This window comes from Ammodytes marinus, assembly GCF_949987685.1.
Source record: "Ammodytes marinus genome assembly, chromosome: 7".
NCBI lineage: Eukaryota > Metazoa > Chordata > Actinopteri > Uranoscopiformes > Ammodytidae > Ammodytes > Ammodytes marinus.
The window spans coordinates 12,607,553-12,627,638 of record NC_137211.1 but is presented as its reverse complement, the minus strand read 5'-3'; the positions used below and the strand labels follow the sequence as shown (position 1 = coordinate 12,627,638).

The following is a 20,086-nucleotide window of genomic DNA, read 5'->3' as shown; positions in this document are numbered from 1 at the left end:
AATCTTAATTTACCAAATTTTTGAACATGACAGTATATTCCCAGTGAACACAGTCCAAGCAAATTGTAACAACTTTTTAAATAATCAATGAACACATTTCTAATTTCTCATTGTCAACCTGCATTAGAGGTTAATTTTGCCGATACATATTATTCGATTTTTTTTTTCAAGTCTTCATACTGATTCAGCTATCAAGTTTAGTGTGAACTTTTCAGGCACACTGCAATTTTTTCAGAATGTTTTATTTATTTATTTTAGCTAATTATATACACTTATCATTTAAAGGAAAATACCACATAGATTACAATGAAAATTGATTGGAAAGTTATAGTTGTTTTTACTGGGGAAAAAAGCCACTTGTGTGTTGGGATAGTTGCATTTGCAAGAGCCCTATTCAAATTCACCAAACATCTCAGCTGGCAATGATAGAAATAAATTGTAAATCTGAAAATATCACAACATTTTAGCCTCTCCTGGTTTTTGCTGCAGACCAACCCCCCAGATGTATCTGGACATTTCTTCCTTATAACCACTATCTATGCTTATAACGCATCGTGCAGGCACTAATCCTCCTCCCCATTTTTGAGTGTTGTGGTACAGTCCCAGCCTTTTCTCTATGGGGCAGCTTTGCCTGGATGCTGCTAGAACATCCCTCCGTGGGTTAGGGAGGGGTATCTGCACGAGTCTTAGCTGCGTTGTTTTGGGATTACATCACAATATCGTCAGAGGCAAGAAGAGCACTGTCAGTCTGAGGTCCTTTCGTCGCAGTTAAACTTCACTCTGCAAGAACTAGGCTACTTCGTCAAGAAAGGAGACACCAGAGCCCCATTCACTGGCATTCAGAACAAGACAACCTTACTGCAGGAAGACAGACAAGCATCATGACACAGGGCAAGGTATGATTAGCCTATGCTTAAATCGTGACATTCAATTAATCTTTCCGTAGCCTATTACTTCTAGGCTACCATTTATAATAGCTCTGTATTCATAGGGAATTTGAGGACTAGCCATGTAACAGCCAGCTGATATGTGCGTTTTTCCTCCAATGCAGTCCATTAAGTTGTGAATACTAAACGTAGGCTATGTCATTTTAATAATAGCCTACTGACAATTTGGGATAGCCTTGAGGATGTGTATTACTGGTGTTGTGTCCTGCAAACATAGCCTGATGTCTGTCCATCGAGTCACTGAGGGTGCAATAGCCAGAAACAGAATAACAGAAACCAGATTAGTATTGGTATTCCCCTGTTGTCATTTTTTCATTCATGCTGAGGCTATTTCTTGTGTTGTTCACTGCTCAGCTATTCAGTTTGACCTGAGTTTGTGTGAATGAAATGCGTCACACGTTCACCATGACAACCTATTTTCCCTCTGCAGCTCAGGTAACGCTACTTGTATGTAAGTTAGCCTGGCCCCAGTTTATGCCTCTCATATTATTACATCGAAAAGTTAGAAGATCACGTACTCTGAAAATATGGTCAAAACAGCGGTACGTAGGCTATTTAATTATTTTAAAGTCTTATTTTATTTTTATTTTTTTTAAGGTTTACTTATCCTACCTTTTATCTGATCCTGTATGACCAGAATAATGCTAATAGGCTGTGTGACGCATACACTTGGACTAGATTGGCATAAGCATTTTTTTTTCTTCTTCTTCAAATAGCCTATTGATAATATAGGCCTATACTCATCTCAAATGAGTAATTGCCTCTAAACTAAAAGAGATAGGACCTAACACGATGTTAATATGTTTTGCTGTCAGCTATCAGTGACGAACAAGAACGCCAATGGCTCCCCCAGTGAACAAACCTTGGTGCCACCAGTTCCTCCCAGCTATGAGGAAGCCACTGCAAGTATGACACCACCTTATTTTATTCTTATTTGTTTAATCATTGTCTTTGACAAATACATGATTCAACAATGTTTATCATATTTTAGAATGGTGTGGCAGTGATAGGGTTCAATGGAAAAAAATGCAAAAATGCATTGTGAACCATAAAACAAACATAGATGAATGTGTTCTCTAGGCACCAGTGCTCCTTGCTATGACGATCTTGAAAAGCTCACAGAGTTCAGCTGGGATGATCGCAATATCAGGAGGGTCTTCATCCGTAAGGTATCAAAAGCTTTGTCATAATTTTAACAATATTAGCCTAACTTTTTGTTGTGAATGGTGTGTATCACTGATCATTTACCTCAAACAAACCAGCTCACGTACAATTATGCAATATTTTCATTACGAGTTGCCTTCTTTTAGGTGTATGCTATTCTGATGATCCAGCTCTTGGTCACTTTCGCTGTTGTGGCTTTTTTCACATTCTGGTTAGTTTTGGAGACAAATCTTTTTCAATCTTTTCTGATGTTTAACAATATTTAAACAAAAAGTTCTGATAAAAACACTGGACTATGTTATCTTACAGTGAACCTGCGAGGGACTACATTCAATCCAACCCTGGATGGTACTGGGCCTCATAGTAAGTAACAGGTTTAATACACAGTTTCTCTTTACCTTTTTTGGTCCATGTCACCTCTAACAAAACATCCAACAATGTTTTTGTTGTTTCAACAGCGCTGTGTTCTTTGTCACATATCTGACCCTATCTTGCTGCTCTGCACCACGGTCAGTTCTCAAAATGAAATGTATCACTAAAGAGCAAATGGGGAAACATGTAAATCGCCTATATAGTGTTGTTAGGCCGACCATTTACTCACTCCCTATTTTACTCACACTTTAGGCGACAGTTTCCATGGAATCTGATTCTGCTTGCCATCTTTGTAAGTATAAGACAGATTTTTGATGAGCTGTTTTTTTCTCTTCCGAATTCAACCTATACAGGTTTTTAAATGGCAAATGATAAATTCATAGATTAATGTTAATTGTTAAAGTCACAAAATGATTAGAAGTCTACAGTTTAAATGATGTAAAATGTATGAATGTATTGTACAAACGTTAACGCTCTCCAGTCATTACTTATCTGAAGGGATTTTAATTCAAGCCTGCATTTTCACACAACTGTCATATTATCCTGTTGCAGACCCTCTCGCTGTCCTACATGACGGGAATGTTGTCCAGGTGCGCTTTCATGTTTTATGTGACTGTCTTGTGTCTGTTTTAGGCTTTTGCATCCTGATAATTTGGCAGCTCTGCATTTTCCTTACAGTTGTGATGTTGTGTGTACAAGTAGCCACTAGCTAGTGATGTGAGCCTATACTAAAGTGTTTTATGTATTTTGTTTTACATGGCTTTAAACATTTTCAGTAAGTCAAGCATGTTTCTTGTTTGAATAGCTTCTATAACACTAAGTCAGTGGTGATGTGTCTGGGCATAACTGCAGCAGTCTGTCTCCTGGTCACAGTCTTCAGCTTCCAAACTAAGGTGAAAAACACAAATATTTATTTTGCACTATAGGTGATGATGTGAGTGAAAATCATTCACATTGTTGGATTAAAATACTAAGGTTTGATTTTCATGTGTTTTCTCGCTTTCCAGTTTGACGTGACATCATACCAAGGTGTGCTCTTTATCTTCTGTATGGTCATGTTCGTCTCTGGAATAGTTCTGGCTCTCGTCCTTCCCTTTCAATATGTGAGTATGACCATTGAAATCAAGCAGCCACACCAGTTGTGTGCCATGTAACAGGATTTTCCTGACAACGAGGACATTGTCGCATCAAATACTTTTGCAAATGGAAATGAGACTCATGCAGACTTTACTCAAAATTGAGATCATATTTACTGTTTGTCCTATCATATGCATTCATTTGTTATATTGTGGATCTTTCATTTGATGATCTACATATTGGAATCCCTTTTAATCAAGTGATTTTTCCCATTTAGGTACCCTGGTTGGATTCAATCTACGCTGTCTTGGGAGCCATACTGTTTACTATGGTATGAGTGCAGACACTCGCAAGCAATTATTGATGCATATTAACCATATACTGTAGACTATCAGAATCAGAAATTAAACAAAAACATGTCTCACTTTCTATTGCAGTTTTTGGCCTTTGACACACAGCTCCTAATGGGAAACAAGCGTTACACAATGAGTCCAGAAGAGTACGTCTTTGCCACTCTCAACATCTACCTAGATATTATCTACATCTTCTCCTTCTTCCTCCAAATCTTTGGAACAAGAAATGAGTAAAATCATTGTGCAACCTTTCTTACTTACAGTCAAGGGGTCAAAATTCCCATACTGGTGCAGTATGGGAATTTTGACAGACATGATGAGAGTCATAAGAATTGTGGTGATTTTGATGATAATGCTTCCAATTATTACGGCTTTAATTTATTTTACCTGACACTGATAAGGCCAGTGAATCTTTTGTACAGCTATGCATGTACATATAAGTGTCAGTATTCCCATCTCAAATGTCAATCCCCTTCCCAATATGTAACACAATATGCATGACTTGTAGAAAGAAAAAAAGTTGTTACTATGGGAAGCATAGTCATCCCACGGACTATAGCTGTGGTTGTTGATTTTGTGACTGAAAGCACAATGTTACTTTAGCAAAACTCTTAAAGACTTTTCCTGTTATTTCACTCATATCAAGTGTTGTCTTATACTGTAAATGTGTTGTTTTGAACAGTTGAGGGATAGGTGACATGTTTTTTCTGGTTTTTGAATTACAGTCTGAAAATTTTATTTATTAGATTTGTGATGTTGCTACTTATCTCTGCCTTGATTCATAATACCCTGTTTACTGTGTGGACCTTATGTGATTTTTCTCCATTTAACTAAGCTGTCATTCATTGCCTTCACATTGTTTTAATGTTTAATAGAAGAAGAAGAAGAAGACAAAAATGAAGAAGAAGAATTAATTAATTTATCCCCAGGGGGAAATTCGAATTATGTTTATTATTATTATTATTATTATTATTATTATTATTATTATTATTATTATTATTATTATTATTATTATTATTATTATTATTATTATTATTATTATTATTATTATTATTATTTTCATGAAAGATAAAACCTTGATTTGTTATTGGTCATAATATTATTTAAACTTATTAAGTCGGTTTGAAGAGTGGTGACACGATAATTGACTAGAGACTTGACAGTGCCAAATGCATGAAATTAAAAACTTTTTGATAAGGCCTGTATTTTTGAAAGGGCATTAATGGTTTATATTTGAAGTTTATTTTTTCTATGACAGAACGCTATATTTTAGAAAGTGTGTGACATAAAATGATGAGTGTGAATCTTAAGATGAATTTCTAAGTCTTCTAAAGTGACCTTGGATTACCTTTGTTTGATGATATTGATGCAGTAGGCCTATATTGTAAGAGCATTTACCATTGGATTGGTGTTACTGTAGACATTTATTCAGTCGTAAATGTGTACCACTCACTGGTTCTCTGATTTAATAAATAATAAATGCCTACCTTTATTTAGTCTGTCATTCGTGAAATGCAATATAAGAAATGTAGCCATACTAGGATACTTAGAAACAACTCAAAATGTTGTGGAAGTCTCTTTCTAAATGTCCTGTTAAATCACTTCACCTGCTAACACACTCATTCAAATAGATCGTCTACATGTGTATAAAGTTCAGTCTTCCTTTATGTTTGTTTTGGAGCCATAGTTCTATTTATGAAGTAGGCATATTTCCCTGAAACCAGCTCTCTTATTAAAATCTCGCTATATCCAAAATTGTCATTTTGTGACTGGGTGTTCATTTATTCCTCTAGTTGTTTACTCCACACGTAGGCCTCAAGGTTATTAGTCATGTCATAGGATACGTGAGTGTAGCCATAAGCTGTATACTGTTTGGTGTTTTACAACACTAATAGGCCTACTAGGCTATAGCTGCTAGCCTATTAGATAACTTGATGCCTCCTGTATTGCATTTTTGCTGTTCGTGTTTAAGTGTAATTATTTAGTTTTATGTAGGATTTTGCGCTCATTTTAGGCCATTGATATTTTATAAACGATAGACTTATCGTCATTGTTAAAACATGTTTGGTAACACTTTACAATAAGGTACACAAAATTGTAGTACCTACTTACTACTTAGATATGTGTTACCTACTACATAGGTTTTTTTTGTGTTACCTACTACATAGGGTTTTTTTTGTGTGCTACCTAACACAGGTTTTTTTTGGTGTGCTACCTAAACACATAGTTTTTTTTTGTGCTACCTACTACATAGGGGTTTTTTTGTGCTACCTACACGGGTTTTTTTTGTGCTACCTAACACAGGGTTTTTTTTGGTGTGTTACCTACTACATACGTTTTTTTTGTGCTACCTAACACAGGTTTTTCTTTTTTTGTGCTACCTAACACAGGGTTTTTTTTTGGTGTGTTACCTACTACATACGTTTTTTTGTGTGCTACCTAACACAGGTTTTGTTGTTGTTGTTGTTGTTGTGCTACCTAAACACATCGTTTTTTTTTGTGTTACCTACTAGGCCTACATAGGGTTTTTGCAGCCTAAGATAAGTCAGGATGGTTTTGGTAACACACCAAAACAAAACCTATGTGTTAGGTAGCACAAACAAAAAAAAACCTGTGTTATGGTAGTGTCACATCCCGGCTCAAGGGAAGGACAAAGGAGGAAACCACACAAGAGAAGTAGTTTAACCAAATTATAATTTATTAAACCAAGTTTAAATTACTCTAATAAACGGTGCATGAATGTCAGTAGTCAGTAATGGTTGCGGTGTCTGTGTGAGTGAAGAGCACATGGTGTGTGTGTAATGCAGCCCTAACTAAACCAAACCAAAACAAACCATTCATCAAGGGAGGGAGACCAAGTGGCTGACTCCTGCAGCTTTTATAGCTCAGGAGAGCAGCCAGCATGTGTTTTGATGATCAGCAATCAGCTCCTGGCAGCCTGCCAATCAGGAGGTGCCAGGAGCTGTCACCAAAAAAAAAACGTATGTAGTAGGTAACACACCAAAAAAAACCCTATGTGTTAGGTAGCACAGAAAAAACCTATGTGTTAGGTAACACAAAAAAAAACCCTATGTAGTAGGTAACACATATCTATGTAGTAGGTACTACGATTTTGTGTAGCCTACCTTATTGTAAAGTGTTACCACATGTTTGAATAGCCTATATTATGACAAAGTGAAAGTTGCAGTGTGTAATATCTTAATATTTGTTGTCTGTTCTTCAGTTCTGTATTGCCATTTCGAACATAACAATCAGAAGTGCATGGTAATCAGCGCAACAACATTACCAATACAATACAAAATACAAAGTATAAAAATAAAGTTTCTCACATAGCCTATAGGCTCAGTAGCCTAAGCCTAAAAATAGCCTAATGATCTAAAGTCAATATAACTAAATAATTTGTTTTCATGTTAATAGAGTGCACTGTCCATGAAGCCTATATGTTGAATTCGACAAGAAAAATATTGATGTCTGTGAGAGGGACCGAGAAAATTGAGATCAAAAGTCAGTGATGGCGGGTGTGACGTGATATTAAAGGCTCTCCAGCAGTCTGCCATCAGCCAGTACGTATCGGGAACACTGGGACTGACATCATCCTTTCATCCAATCACAGCGTGTGATGGTTGAGCCTCCTGTTCAGCCATGTTGTGGTTTTGAATGAGGAAGAAGCGGGAGATAATATTCTTGAACGAGTTTATATGCGATTTAAAGTCACGTTGAGGCTATATAAATGAGTTCGGGTGTGACTCAAAATGATAACCGTTATTTTGAACGCATTGGTTGCGACTTATCGCATCCCTGTTGGAATTTAAAACACACTTCCATAAATTAGCCCTGTAGCTAGCAGCGTTAGCTAGTTAGCACAGTGTGCTAGTTAGGCTATTGGCTAATTCTCTGCTAACTGGCTAGCGGTTAGCTCGTTTCCTGGGAAAGTAAAATGAAAATTGAGAAGAGTGCTAGCTTTTGAAATAGCCTCAGCCGACTTTCCTCAGTCGAATGAAGCCCGCTGATCATATTTGGCTGGACTATATTGACAGATAGTGAGGAAACTGCTACAGCGATTTATCTTTAATCCAGCGGCGTTATTTCAAAAACTTTTGAGCCATGTTGAATAAAATCTATGAATGGATAGAAACCAGCTTTGCCAACATTCGCAATGGTGTACCAGCCGCCGAGAACTCTGATGGACACCGGGCTCCGGGAGATGGTCAGATAAGGAGGAAAAGACCAATAGAATGGTAAGAGCTCTAACTGCGTTATTCCTCCGTGTGACCAAAGTCGGGAGTGTTTAAAAATACAGGTACACTGACCCCGCGTTGCTTTGGAGTTACTTTATCAGTCAGTGTAACTAGTGGTACTCCAGAACCGCTATTTATTGCCTCGAGAGTCATTTAGTTTTTCAATCATTTGTTATGATGTGAAGAAAATTGTGAATTGGCAGTTGCTGAATTGGTATTGGGATTTGTTATTAAAAATGTATCGTATATCTGTTTTCCCCCCCGAAGTTTGGAAGATGGAGATAATAACATCGAGCAAGATGGCTTAATGATTAAGAAATCTCGAATGGGTAATTAATTACTTTGTTTCTTATTATTGTGTGTGTGTGTGTGTGTGTGTGTTTCTTATTATTGTGTGTGTGTGTGTGTGTGTGTGTGTGTGTGTGTGTGTGTGTGTGTGTGTGTGTGTGTGTGTGTACTGTATGAGGATATATTTAAAGTAGTACCCTGCTTACAGTCTATTCCATTTGTTTCAAATCCCTCAAGGAGATCTTATTGACACGGTCAAGAATGCAGCTGAAGGGGTTAAAAGTCATAGCTCTAATGTGGCTACATGGATGAGGAACAATGTGAGCCCTACTTTGAGAAATATACTGCCCGTCTCCCCTGGTCCTCAAACCGGAGAACCACAGCCCTCAACATCAGCAGCAATCTGGACAAGGAGGCCGGTAAGGAATCCATTTTTGCTGCCTGACTGTAGGTTTGGAAAACAAAAAAATTTAATGTTTGTTTTAATGTGTCATGTATGGATTTGGTTTTAAGATTTCTGAAAGTAACTCTTTTGATGAGACGTTTGCTGCTCCCTCCACAACTTTGGAATGGAAAACAACCAAATCAGGTAAGATTATCAAGTGAAGCAGTGTATAAGCGTTATATGCATCATTGTTTGTAATCTGTACTGGCTTTACAATCATGGAAAATAAAAAATTATTGGGCAACTTTTTTTCCCCCTCTTTTTTTTGTAGAATGCCTGCGTAATGAGAAGTCAATAATGGGATCCAAAGTCTGTAGGCGAAAAGTGTGCATGAATCCTATACACCGAGAAATGCCCAAAACAAATGGGCACTCAGTCAACTTGCCACCCTCCATCACTCCTGAAGTGCACCCCTCTCCACGGTTAGGCAGACCCCTAAACCTCCGACCACATGCAACACCAAGGTAGTCCTAACAATTATTTTTTTGTCTTTACATTAAAAATAAATAAAAATTAGCATCACATTTATCATTTATGATGTATGATTGCCACACTGTCATTTTGTGTCTGCAGTTCATTTAGTGGATTAGCTAGCAGCTCCTGCAGCAGCATGTACGAGAAGACCTTTCCCATCAAGGTGGTGCAGAGCCCGTCACACAGCAACTCCTCCGGCCGCATACACAGGGCAAGTCCCAGCTGCACCGCAGAAGAGGTCAGACATCAGGACGATATGGCTCTGTTTGGTTCTTTCTAAATAGGCTGTTGTATATCTTTGTTGACTCAATGGTTCTCCTCTGTCTTTGTCCAGTCTGTTTTTATAGAGGAGAAGGAGGTCTACAGGCAGCTCCTGACCATGGTCTTTGGTGGTCACTCATCTTTTCTTCACAATGGCAGCTCACACGCCATCGTGAGGTCACACAGAGATTTGTAAGTATCCAAACGATTGCTTTAAGTTCATCAATGGCATTTGTGGAGCATATTCCAGTTTGTGTTCACTTTTGAGTTCAGGGATACTCAATGGTAGTAATTTGTATTCTTTCTAGCTGGAACATATGTTTATATGGATAGTACATTTACATTAACCATGTCTATCCGTTATCACTCTGAGTATGTTGTACTGTGTCTAAAATAGTGTCTGCTCTGTCATCTGCTTTCTCTGTCACTAGCACCAGCTTCCTGACCACCAACAGCAGACTGCTACAGTGTTCTTCTCCAACTGGGTCAACAGCAGGAGACAGTTCTGAGGGACCCAGCAGCCCCCTCAGCCCCAGGGAAATGTCTAGCCAGGGCTCCAGCAGCCTCCCCAGCCCATTGGTGGCCTCCAACAGACCAGGCATCCAGACCTGGTCTCTGGACACAGACCTCACTGCCAGCAGAGCAGCTCCACTCACACCAGCTCCCTCCCCACCTGCTGTGCAGGATAACTCCTCTCAGGACACAAAATCATCAGGTAAAATGTTCACCCACTTGTGTGTACACCTTAAAGAAATATGTGCATTGTGAAATGGGGCATAATAAGTGAACTGAATATTTGCTTGCTTCTGTATTCCTTATTGGGTTGTAATCTACTTGTCTTTTCCTGCAGCCCATGATGGTGACTCTGTAATTATTGTACATGAGCGAAAGGGTAAAAAGCAAGACCGCTCAAGGTCAGTATTTATTTTTAGTCATTCCTGCTATTTTGTTGCTTACTTTGTTTTGTATGGAGCTTTGCGATTTCATTGTAGTTAATAGTAATGTTATGTAATATGATAAGTTATAAAAGCATGGTAAAAGACTTAAACGTCTCAACATTCCATGTCGGATGCTGTTCATTGAATTCTTAAGTGTTTCAACTTTATAGACAATATCATGTCTTTGCAGTGTGCCATGTTTCCAAGCTGAGTTATGGATCAAAGAATTGTAAGTTCACTCCATTGTATTTAATCAAATAATAATAAATTATTCAGTAACATTAGGTTTGACTAAAGGAAAATTTGATTTTTTACCACTGTAGGACTAGTATGTATGACTCTCGAGCGAGAGAAAGACGGAGACAAATAGAAGAGCAGGAGGCCCTGGCTGCCCTGCTGCTGCGACAGGTGAGTGTGTACCACTGAAGCCTCCTTTCATCTTCAGTTTGATCATATCTGTTGTTCCTCAGCGTCTTCATATCCTGCTAACCTGTGTTATGTTGTCATTGGTTCACAGCGCCTGTCTGAAGAGGGCCAACGCAGCCCAGATGTGGAGGTTCATGTCCGAGTTCCTTTGGAGAAGGAGGTTCCTTTGACTCTTATCATCGAAGAACCGAAGTCATTGGAAGAGAAACCCGAATTCCCTGAACTTACAGAGGTGTGGTCATTGGGCCTCATTTATCAACCTTGCGTAGACCAGAAAAGTGGGTGTACGCAAACCTCTGCATTTATCAATTTGGACGTGAGCGTAGGGTACGCTCAAATCCCACGCCAGCTCTCACATCGTGTACGCAAGTTTGAAAACAGCATGGACTTGTAGTGCTGGCTGTAGTGTGCCGGGTAGCCGATTACTTTGTTAGACTATTGTTAGTAGATCATAGTATTGCAGTGTTTGCTCAGACCGAGATAAACATTAATCACTTAAAAATGTGCAGCTTATGGTATGCAACTGAGTAGGAGCGCTGATTCAATAGTGCGCACACGGGCCACTTTGGAGCGCTGCATGGGACTGCGTAAGGGAAATTGTCTCCGACTTGGAGCAGCTGGGTGGACTGCAGTTTGGGGGCTGCATTCAATCATCGCTTTTAAAATGTTAGCCTAAGTATTAAATATGTAGGCTATGCAAGTAGTACGCTGCTCTTTATGATAAAAATACAGCTTTACATTTTATTTGACGCACTTTTGAGATTTTAGTTTATCTTTTAATGTGTCATTGATTGCTAAAGCCAGTGATTTATTTCCACCATTAACCGGCACGTTTCGGCTTGTTTTTCCGATTCGGGACCTCGGCAGTAATGGTCCAGGATCGATGGTGGACCAGGACAGTGGGCGCTCTCACAGCTGGTGGTTGCCGGGCCGGTTTGTGCAGCTGACAGCTGACCACTCGTGACAAGCAGTAGAACAGAAAATTTGTTATGTTTAGTTATTAAAACCCTTTTGAGTAGTTCTATCTGAAAGGGCCAATACATTCTACTCATTCGAATCTCTGCAGACGTGTATTTCTTTCATGGGGAAAGAAAAACGAGACAGGCGTTAAAGGTTTAATATACCATTATCGGACAGTTGGTGCGTCTTTTTTCGTCTTTTTATACCCGCACCTCCAGTTGGTGTTGCATTTCAGAGCAGCAACACACTTTTTTCAGTAGCGATTTTTAAGTCAGACCACTTTTTCTTCATCTAGGCCTATGTAAAGAAATTGCGACATAAAATTGTATATGCTATTTTATATCAGTTGAGCGATAACACTATCCTCAGATGGAAATCGTTTGTCAACACCAACGCTGTTGACCGCAGCAGTTATTTCCTTCCTAATGTCTGCCATCTGACGTTCTTTAATGTCGCTTTCAGTGCTCCGAATTAAAACTTTTTTTTATTGTTTCTACTTTCGCTGTCATGCTGTCAATTTCTACTTCAGAGAAGTTCCTCTTTGCCATAATGCGCATATCCATGTCGTAAAACCTATAGGCGAGGCCTCTAAACTGAGAAAATATAGGGGCGTGATATTCAAATTACAATTGTTTTCAGCCGCCGTATTTATCAATGCGTACGCTTAGATTGGCGAGATACAACTGTTTGATAAATCCCACGTGATACCTGACGTAGGGTGATATTTGCGCCAGGATCTGCACCATTTTCCACGCAAGTTTGATAAATGAGGCCCATTGTATCTTAATGTGTATGCAGTGTTAACCATACATGGAACTTATTTACTTTTTTTCACAGTCCTGTTATATGATTCAAAACAGTAAAATCCGAAAAACTTTAGATATTAGAATTAAGAATAATACCAGGTGTTGGTATTATTTTTTTGTTTTGTTTTTCCTGCAGGCTGTTGCGTTGAATTTTAGAACAAATTCATACACAAATGGGTTACTTATTATATACTACTTTTTCACCTGTATGCTATCTCTCTTTGTTAAGGAAATGGAGGATGATGTGAACAGGGTGCTCAGAGGAGGAAATACTCATGAAGTGTTAAGTGAACGTTTTGGTCTCAGCCTCACGCGCAAAGACCTGCAGACCCTCAGCAACCTCAACTGGCTCAATGATGAGGTGAGTGCACATTATCCTCAAAGTAAGATCAGTGTGTGAATTTTCTGCAGGCATTTTGGAACAGATGGACACACTTTTTTTTTGTCTGGACAGAGGGTTGAAATACTTGCTTTAAAGCCACTTCGAGTAACATGGCACGTTGGCGTCCCCTTTGGACAAAAGCAGTAGTATTTTTACGACGCCCACTGTCGCAAAGCTGTTTTCTAGCTCGTGCCAGGCGTGCGAGTGTGAACTGAGAAGGGCGCAATATAGTGCATGTCCGTGTGTTGAAAGTGTGAGGACTCTTTTCGGCTCCGTGAGAGTGGTTTTGACACTGCATCAACTAATGCCAGTCAGTGCTACACACACCTGATTGCAATGAGTTGATGCAGCAGCGTCACCTAACTACTCTCTCTCACGGAGCTGAAAGATTACGTGTCCTCCCAGAAAGCGAATGAACGAGAGACGGCAGTTAGTATGGATCACGATGAGGTAATGTTTGTGTTGTTGATGTAAATAATGACTATTTCAGATAATGGTTATCTGATGATGGTGAAGCAAAACAAACTTTGTGTTAGTAACAACCGCTCATTAATTTAGGAGTAAACACTGCAGTCTAGTTTCGCTCTCGTGAAATTGTATACAGTAGTGGCCAAAAGTTTTGAGAATGACACAAATATTACATTTTCAAAAGGTCTGCTGCTTCAGGGTTTTTAGGTATTTTCGTCAGATGTGTCTATGGTATACTGAAATATAATTACAAGCATTTCATAAGTATCTAAAGCTTTTATTGACAATTACACTGAGTTCAAGCAACAAGTCAATATGTGCAGTGTTGACCCTTCTTTTTCAAGACCTCTGCAATTCTCCCTGGCATGCTGTCAATCAACTTCTGGACCAAATCCTGATTGATGGCAGTCCATTCTTGCATAATCAATGCTTTGAGTTTGTCAGAATTTGTGGGTTTTTGTTTGTCCACCCGCCTCTTGAGGATTGACCACAAGTTCTCAATGGGATTAAGATCTGGGGAGTTTCCTGGCCATGGACCCAAAATCTTTATGTTTTGTTCCCCGAGCCATTTAGTTATTACTTTTGCTTTATGGCAAGGTGCTCCATCATGCTGGAAAAGGAATTGTTCATCACCAAACTGCTCTTGGATGGTTGAGAGAAGTTGCTCTCGGAGGACGTTCTGGTACCATTCTTTATTCATGGCTGTGTTTTTAGGCAAGATTGTGAGAGAGCCCACTCCCTTGACTGAGAAGCAACCCCACACATGCATGGTCTCAGGATGCTTTACTGTTGGCACGAGACAGGACTGATGGTAGCGCTCACCTCGTCTTCTCCGAACAACCTTTTTTCCAGATGCCCCAAACAATCGGAAAGGGGATTCATCAGAGAAAATGACTTAACCCCAGTCCTCAGCAGTCCAATCCCTGTACCTTTTGCAGAATATCAGTCTGTCCCTGCTGTTTTTTTCTGGAGAGAAGTGGCTTCTTTGCTGCCCTTCTTGACACCAGTCCTTCCTCCAAAAGTCTTCGCCTCACTGTGCGTGCAGATGCACTCTCACCTGCCTGCTGCCATTCCTGAGCAAGCTGTGCGCTGGTGGCAGCCCGATCCTGCAGCTGAATCAACTTTAGGAGACGGTCCTGGCGCTTGCTGGACTTTCTTGGGTGCCCTGGAGCCTGTTTGGCAACAACCTTTCTCCTTGAAGTTTTTGATAAAGTTCATTTTCAAGGCAAAGAGGGACTTTGCAATTAATTGCAGTTGAGCTGATCACTCCTCATTACATTCTGGAGTATATGCAAATTGACATTATAAAAACTGAAGCAGCAGACTTTGTGAAAATTAATATTTGCGACATTCTCAACTTTTGGCCACAGAAGTACACGTTGCTTGGCAACGCCCTCGTCCCGCCCGTAGCCTATCACTCTCCCTTTTAGCTTTTCTTCATTGCATTTTCCTTTTTTTCTTTGATGGTTCAGCCCCGTTATCAGTCATTATGACGACAAATAACTGTCTCAAACAAGGCTCCCCTTCCCTCACCTGGAGGGATAGGCTTCTCAAATCGCGTTGTTGCACCACACTGAAATCTACGACCAATATGGATATGTGACCATAGAGCCTGCACGAGAGAACCGAAAATCGGACTGGGTGTGCGACCAGACCAAAAGCAGTAATAAAAACTATATAAAAACGTCTTTCTTTGCACTGATGGTCTCGTTTGCTGTTAAAGGTCATTTATGATTATCAGAGGAAACATGAGGCTGTTTAAAAGATATTTAAATGTTACTCGTAGCCGCTTTAAGGATAGGATGACAGTCCCATTATACTTTTTTTTGATTATAAAAAGATAATATTGTGCATCTTATAATTGTTGCACTACAGAGCAACACAATAGTGCTTGTCCAGTTAATACCAACTCTCCCTCCTTAATCTTTCAGGTGATCAACTTTTACATGAACCTACTGGTTGAGCGCAGCAAGGACCCCGGCCTGCCATCAGCCAATACGTTCAACACCTTTTTTTATCCTAAGCTGCGTGGCAGTGGCTACGCTGCTGTCCGCCGCTGGACCAAAAAGATGGACATCTTTTCTAAAGACATCCTGTTGGTTCCTGTCCACTTGGGGGTGCACTGGTGCCTCTCTGTAAGTCTTGAAGACTATAATTGTGAACATTGGAAAAAAAACAATATTTGGATTACTATTGCATGTTTTCTTATTTTGAAACTGTTTCTCTCAGGTGGTGGATTTCCGCAAAAAAGCTGTCCTGTACTTTGATTCTATGGGAGGAAACAATGACGAGGCATGCACAATGTTATTGTAAGTTTCTGCAGGAGATACCTTTGTTAAATGTGATATATATATATATATATATATATATATATATATATTAGGAGTGTACACGTATAACCGGTTAGTAAATCATAACCGTTTCGGAAAAATCAATAAATTAAAACCGTTTTTTTTAGTTTAGAAAATTACTTCACTTATATACTTACTAACACTTATATTAACATAAATAAATCGCTTACTTCACCTTTTAAAATTGTAGATGTTATTAGAGATTAAGAATAGAATGTCTGGAGCACAATTATCCCCTTAAATAAAATGTTATCATTATTATATCAAATATATGACACTTGTTATCTTCTCACAACATCCAAAACAGTGTGTCCACAGAGAAGGGTTCAATCATTCATATGCAATAAAACCTATGACAAATGTACTTTAATGATTTAAAAAGAGATTTTTTCATCAAAAGCAACACTAAATAATCTCTCATATCAATAAAAACTTTTTTTCTACAACACATTCATGTTTTATAAGGTTTCTAAGTGGTGGGACACTTTTTGTAACCACCTACCTTTGCAGACTACATTAGAGTCAGACAGGCTCTGATAAGTGTTGTAGTTTTAGAATATTTTACATTCCAAATCTTGAAAGTCCTGCGTCACAACCATGATATGTCAACACCGACTTACAATTTCTGAAGTTATTTGAAATGTTTCGATCATTTTATTTTCCTGAAGTAGTTCATACTAGCACCTATCATCAACAGAAAAACCAAATGGCTACTAGATAAACTCCATTTGTTTTGCTTAAGAAACGTTAAATATGTCAACACCGACAGATGTCAACTCCGTCAGTTTTCCTGTCTGACGGTGGTGACAGGCCAATGATGGATTTGACGTTCTATGTGAAATATATATTTGGGTGGTTTTCAAGTTATTATAATGATATTAAATATAGAAATAGGGTTTAGTTTTTCTAATACTGTATTTATGGAAACTCACAATCTTCTTTTGTCATGGATGATTCTTAAAAAAGTACAGGATGATATACAAAATGAGGGGATTTGGTGTGAGTCTGATTGAAAGACTGTAATGTGAATCTTGAATTAACGCTCAACCAATAATATGCCGTTAAAAAATCACTGTTGTTGATGGTTAAAATGACTACATCTTGGTTTTTGTCACCACAGTCAGATATGTGTCAACTCTGTCAGATTTATATTATTTTGATAATATTGCATAATGATATTACATAATTGTTGAGGAATGATTGGTCATATGTGAAAATCTAACCAGTCACCTAACATGAGAATGTGTTTTGAAATTTGAAACACATCTTGATTGCTGTTAATTTTAAAGTAAAAATTCTATTACACAGTTCAACTGAATAACATAGAGAAAAATCGATATAAAAATGTATATGCATATACATTTTTGAAAATATTGACCTCTGTCAGTCTTGGTGAATAACATCTACAATTTTAAAGATTTTTAGTTTTAAACATAACAGCAGTTAATATTGGAAGATGGTCTTTTGGCCCGCTTCTCAAGAATCACTGATTTGAGTTTTTGGTGTCTGACGGTGTTGACACAAAATAAGGAATGGCAAGTTAAAAAGCCCATTTTGATAAAAAGGACAAAAGCTGGGAGGTTGTGTCAAAGCTTAGCATACGTTGGATACATACATGTTATTTCATTTGACTAAACATAAGGTTTTTATTTTTTCAACATTGTACTCTGTTTTGTCCCACTTCTCAAGAATCACTGATATATTTGGAGAGCTTAATAAATGTGTGTGTGTGTGTGTGTGTAATTTAAATCATGTTGGTTTCCCCAGTGACTACCTGCAGAAGGAAAGTAAGGACAAAAAGGGCAAAGAAATGGATACCTCTGGCTGGACACTGCACAGCAAAAAGCGCCATGTAAGTCCTACAAGCAAGAGAGCATTTAATTAGTCTGTTTTCATTGTTGTGCCATTTCATGCTGTGTTGTCAAACTAAATGGTTTTAGGAGTTTTGGATAGGTTTCCATTATCAACAGGACATTCCAGGTTCTTATGCTTGGAGCTAGTACTACCTCCATCGTTGTTACCGGCTCCAATTAATGTTCTTTGTAGCTATTTACAATTATCTTTAAAGTAATAATTAATTTTAATTAATACTTAAGGAAAAAATGTAAGTAAGCTAAGTTACTACCATGTGTTTCAAATGTGTGTGTTACATGTTGTACTCAGTGTTGTAGTAAAAACCATGAGAAAGGTTTTATTAAGTAAACTTTAATAAAAATAAAAATATTTTGGGTGCTTTGACAAATAAATAATGGGGCTTGTAAAGAAGGAAAAAAGCCTCCCTCAGCACTCTATATGAAGTAAGAGCCTATACATCATCTGCTGGCATAGACCCTACTTTGTTTCACTGGCACATCCAAGTAGCTAATATTGGGAAGCAATGCACCTTAAAGTTGCCTTCTTTGCAATGGTTGTATTTAAGGAACAGCCACTACTAGGGTTTTTAAATCTTGGTCTAGTCATTTGTCTTTATTTAATAGAGCAGTGTTTTTTACAATGTTATTTTCTGTTACTGTGGCTTTCTTACACTTTCTCCAGTCAGCTAAGTAATTTCAGAAGGTTTACATTTATTTATTCTATTGCATTGACCAAGTACTAATGTCCAACTAAAATGTTTGACAATTTGCATTAAACAAATATTCTGTCAAACTTGTAGAGATAATTATAGTAATTTTACACTGTGGAATGTCCATTGAAGTCTCCATTCCCTCTTTTGCTCTCAGGAAATCCCACAACAGATGAATGGTAGCGACTGTGGAATGTTCACGTGCAAATACGCAGATTACATTACCAAAGACAAGCCAATCACATTCACACAGGTAATCACAAACGGCATCAACAGAGATTTGTTTGGTTATCATTATAACAGTAGCCTTATACGACCTCTCTTTTTCCCCCCACAGAAACACATGCCCTACTTCAGAAGAAGGATAGTTTGGGAGATCGTGAACCATAAGCTGTTGTGATGTGAGCAAATAAAAAGATTGAACTTACCGTACCGTAGTCTCACAATGTTGATGATGAAAATCGGGATGCAACGATGAGCTCCTTTCAGCATCAGGACCTTCTTTCCAGTAGTCCTGTTGTGTGATGGACTTGCACACCAGCTCTTCAGATCAGGAACCAGCTCTGCTACTCTGACTCCTCCTAAGCCCTCAGCTGATTTTGAGCTGATAGCGTGTTTGCTGGACCACCTAGCACTGCCTCCCAGTCCTCAACTCCACTTTGTTGTTTTTTGGTGCACCACGGTAGCGTCGGCATAGTTTTGTAATTGCCCAGCCAGAACAGTTTTTGAAATGACACTTTGTGCTGACCTACAAACCATACTCTCAGCTGCAATGTTCAGTTTGATGCAGAAATGCAAAGTTTACATGTTTTTTTGTCTTACAGGGAGCATATTACATTGCATCATTTCAATATTGAAAGTATTTATACAATTGGTGTCAATGTTTCATACTATGATATGTGCGAAGGGAAAAGTTGACTTAACCATGTAAATATAAATACCCACAAAAGTGACATTTGAGTAGCATCCAGTCAACATTTCTCTGTGTTTGGGCTTGAGATTTTTTTTATCCAACACACACAATACACTTAAAACAGGATTATTTTTGTATTTTATTTTCTTGCTCTTTTTTATTTTATTAAAATGCACAGAAGTCTTTAAAACTGACATTGGCTCAGAGTATGATTTATAATTAAACTCGAATGTTCTTACAAAACAGACTTAGTTGACCCTGAAAAAGCATGGTAGAAAGGTTGCCATTTGTTATTTTTATAGTCTTGATAAAAGATTGTACATTAACATTCAAAGTCTATTTTATGTATTTTGAAATCTCTTTGTTAAACATCAACTTTTGGGCATATTTGGTATATTTTGAACTTTGTACATAAAAAGTATACAGCCTCTTAAACAGTAATATACTTTTTTCTTTACTTATTTGCTATCTATTTTTTTTTTAAATCTAGATTCAAGTTTGTTTTAGATAAAAATGCTCATGTATTGTGACTGTTCTGTGTATTACCTCAATCAGCTGGGTTTGATATGAAATACTGCCACATTTGATATATTGATAAACATGGGAGAACCTGGACATGTGTTTAGGCTTATTCTTTTAGAGGATATAATGTTCTCTTTA

At 38.2% G+C, this 20,086-nt stretch overlaps 2 protein-coding genes across 2 annotated transcripts; both read left to right on the top strand.

Moving 5' to 3' along the window:
• Nucleotides 1–881: 881 nt before the first annotated feature.
• On the top strand, nucleotides 882–4,147 carry LOC307253623 (protein lifeguard 2-like; the record flags this gene model as incomplete). Its single annotated transcript, XM_080031736.1, has 12 exons — nucleotides 882–896; nucleotides 1,763–1,853; nucleotides 2,028–2,116; nucleotides 2,258–2,322; nucleotides 2,421–2,474; nucleotides 2,570–2,620; nucleotides 2,736–2,775; nucleotides 3,036–3,073; nucleotides 3,289–3,376; nucleotides 3,491–3,586; nucleotides 3,838–3,891; nucleotides 3,998–4,147. The coding sequence occupies 12 exons, from the start codon at nucleotides 882–884 to the stop codon at nucleotides 4,145–4,147; spliced, it is 831 nt and encodes a 276-aa protein (XP_079887862.1).
• Nucleotides 4,148–7,554: 3,407 nt separating this feature from the next.
• On the top strand, nucleotides 7,555–20,008 carry senp1 (SUMO specific peptidase 1). Its single transcript, XM_080030820.1, has 18 exons — nucleotides 7,555–8,151; nucleotides 8,419–8,480; nucleotides 8,677–8,858; nucleotides 8,953–9,028; nucleotides 9,156–9,348; nucleotides 9,458–9,596; nucleotides 9,693–9,811; nucleotides 10,051–10,334; nucleotides 10,470–10,533; nucleotides 10,748–10,786; nucleotides 10,881–10,965; nucleotides 11,075–11,215; nucleotides 12,979–13,110; nucleotides 15,531–15,734; nucleotides 15,829–15,908; nucleotides 17,718–17,802; nucleotides 18,671–18,766; nucleotides 18,851–20,008. Exons 1-18 carry the CDS (start codon nucleotides 8,018–8,020, stop codon nucleotides 18,911–18,913), a joined length of 2,178 nt encoding a protein of 725 aa, XP_079886946.1. The 5' UTR covers nucleotides 7,555–8,017; the 3' UTR covers nucleotides 18,914–20,008.
• Nucleotides 20,009–20,086: the final 78 nt, after the last annotated feature.

Excerpts from the sequence above, each read along its gene's own strand:
- senp1 (XM_080030820.1), top strand. The coding sequence starts at position 8,018 with ATGTTGAATAAAATCTATGAATGGATAGAAACCAGCTTTGCCAACATT. Across the intron at positions 8,152-8,418 it reads AGGAAAAGACCAATAGAATG|TTTGGAAGATGGAGATAATA; the intron begins GTAAGAGCTCTA and ends TCCCCCCCGAAG. Across the intron at positions 9,597-9,692 it reads CCAGCTGCACCGCAGAAGAG|TCTGTTTTTATAGAGGAGAA; the intron begins GTCAGACATCAG and ends GTCTTTGTCCAG.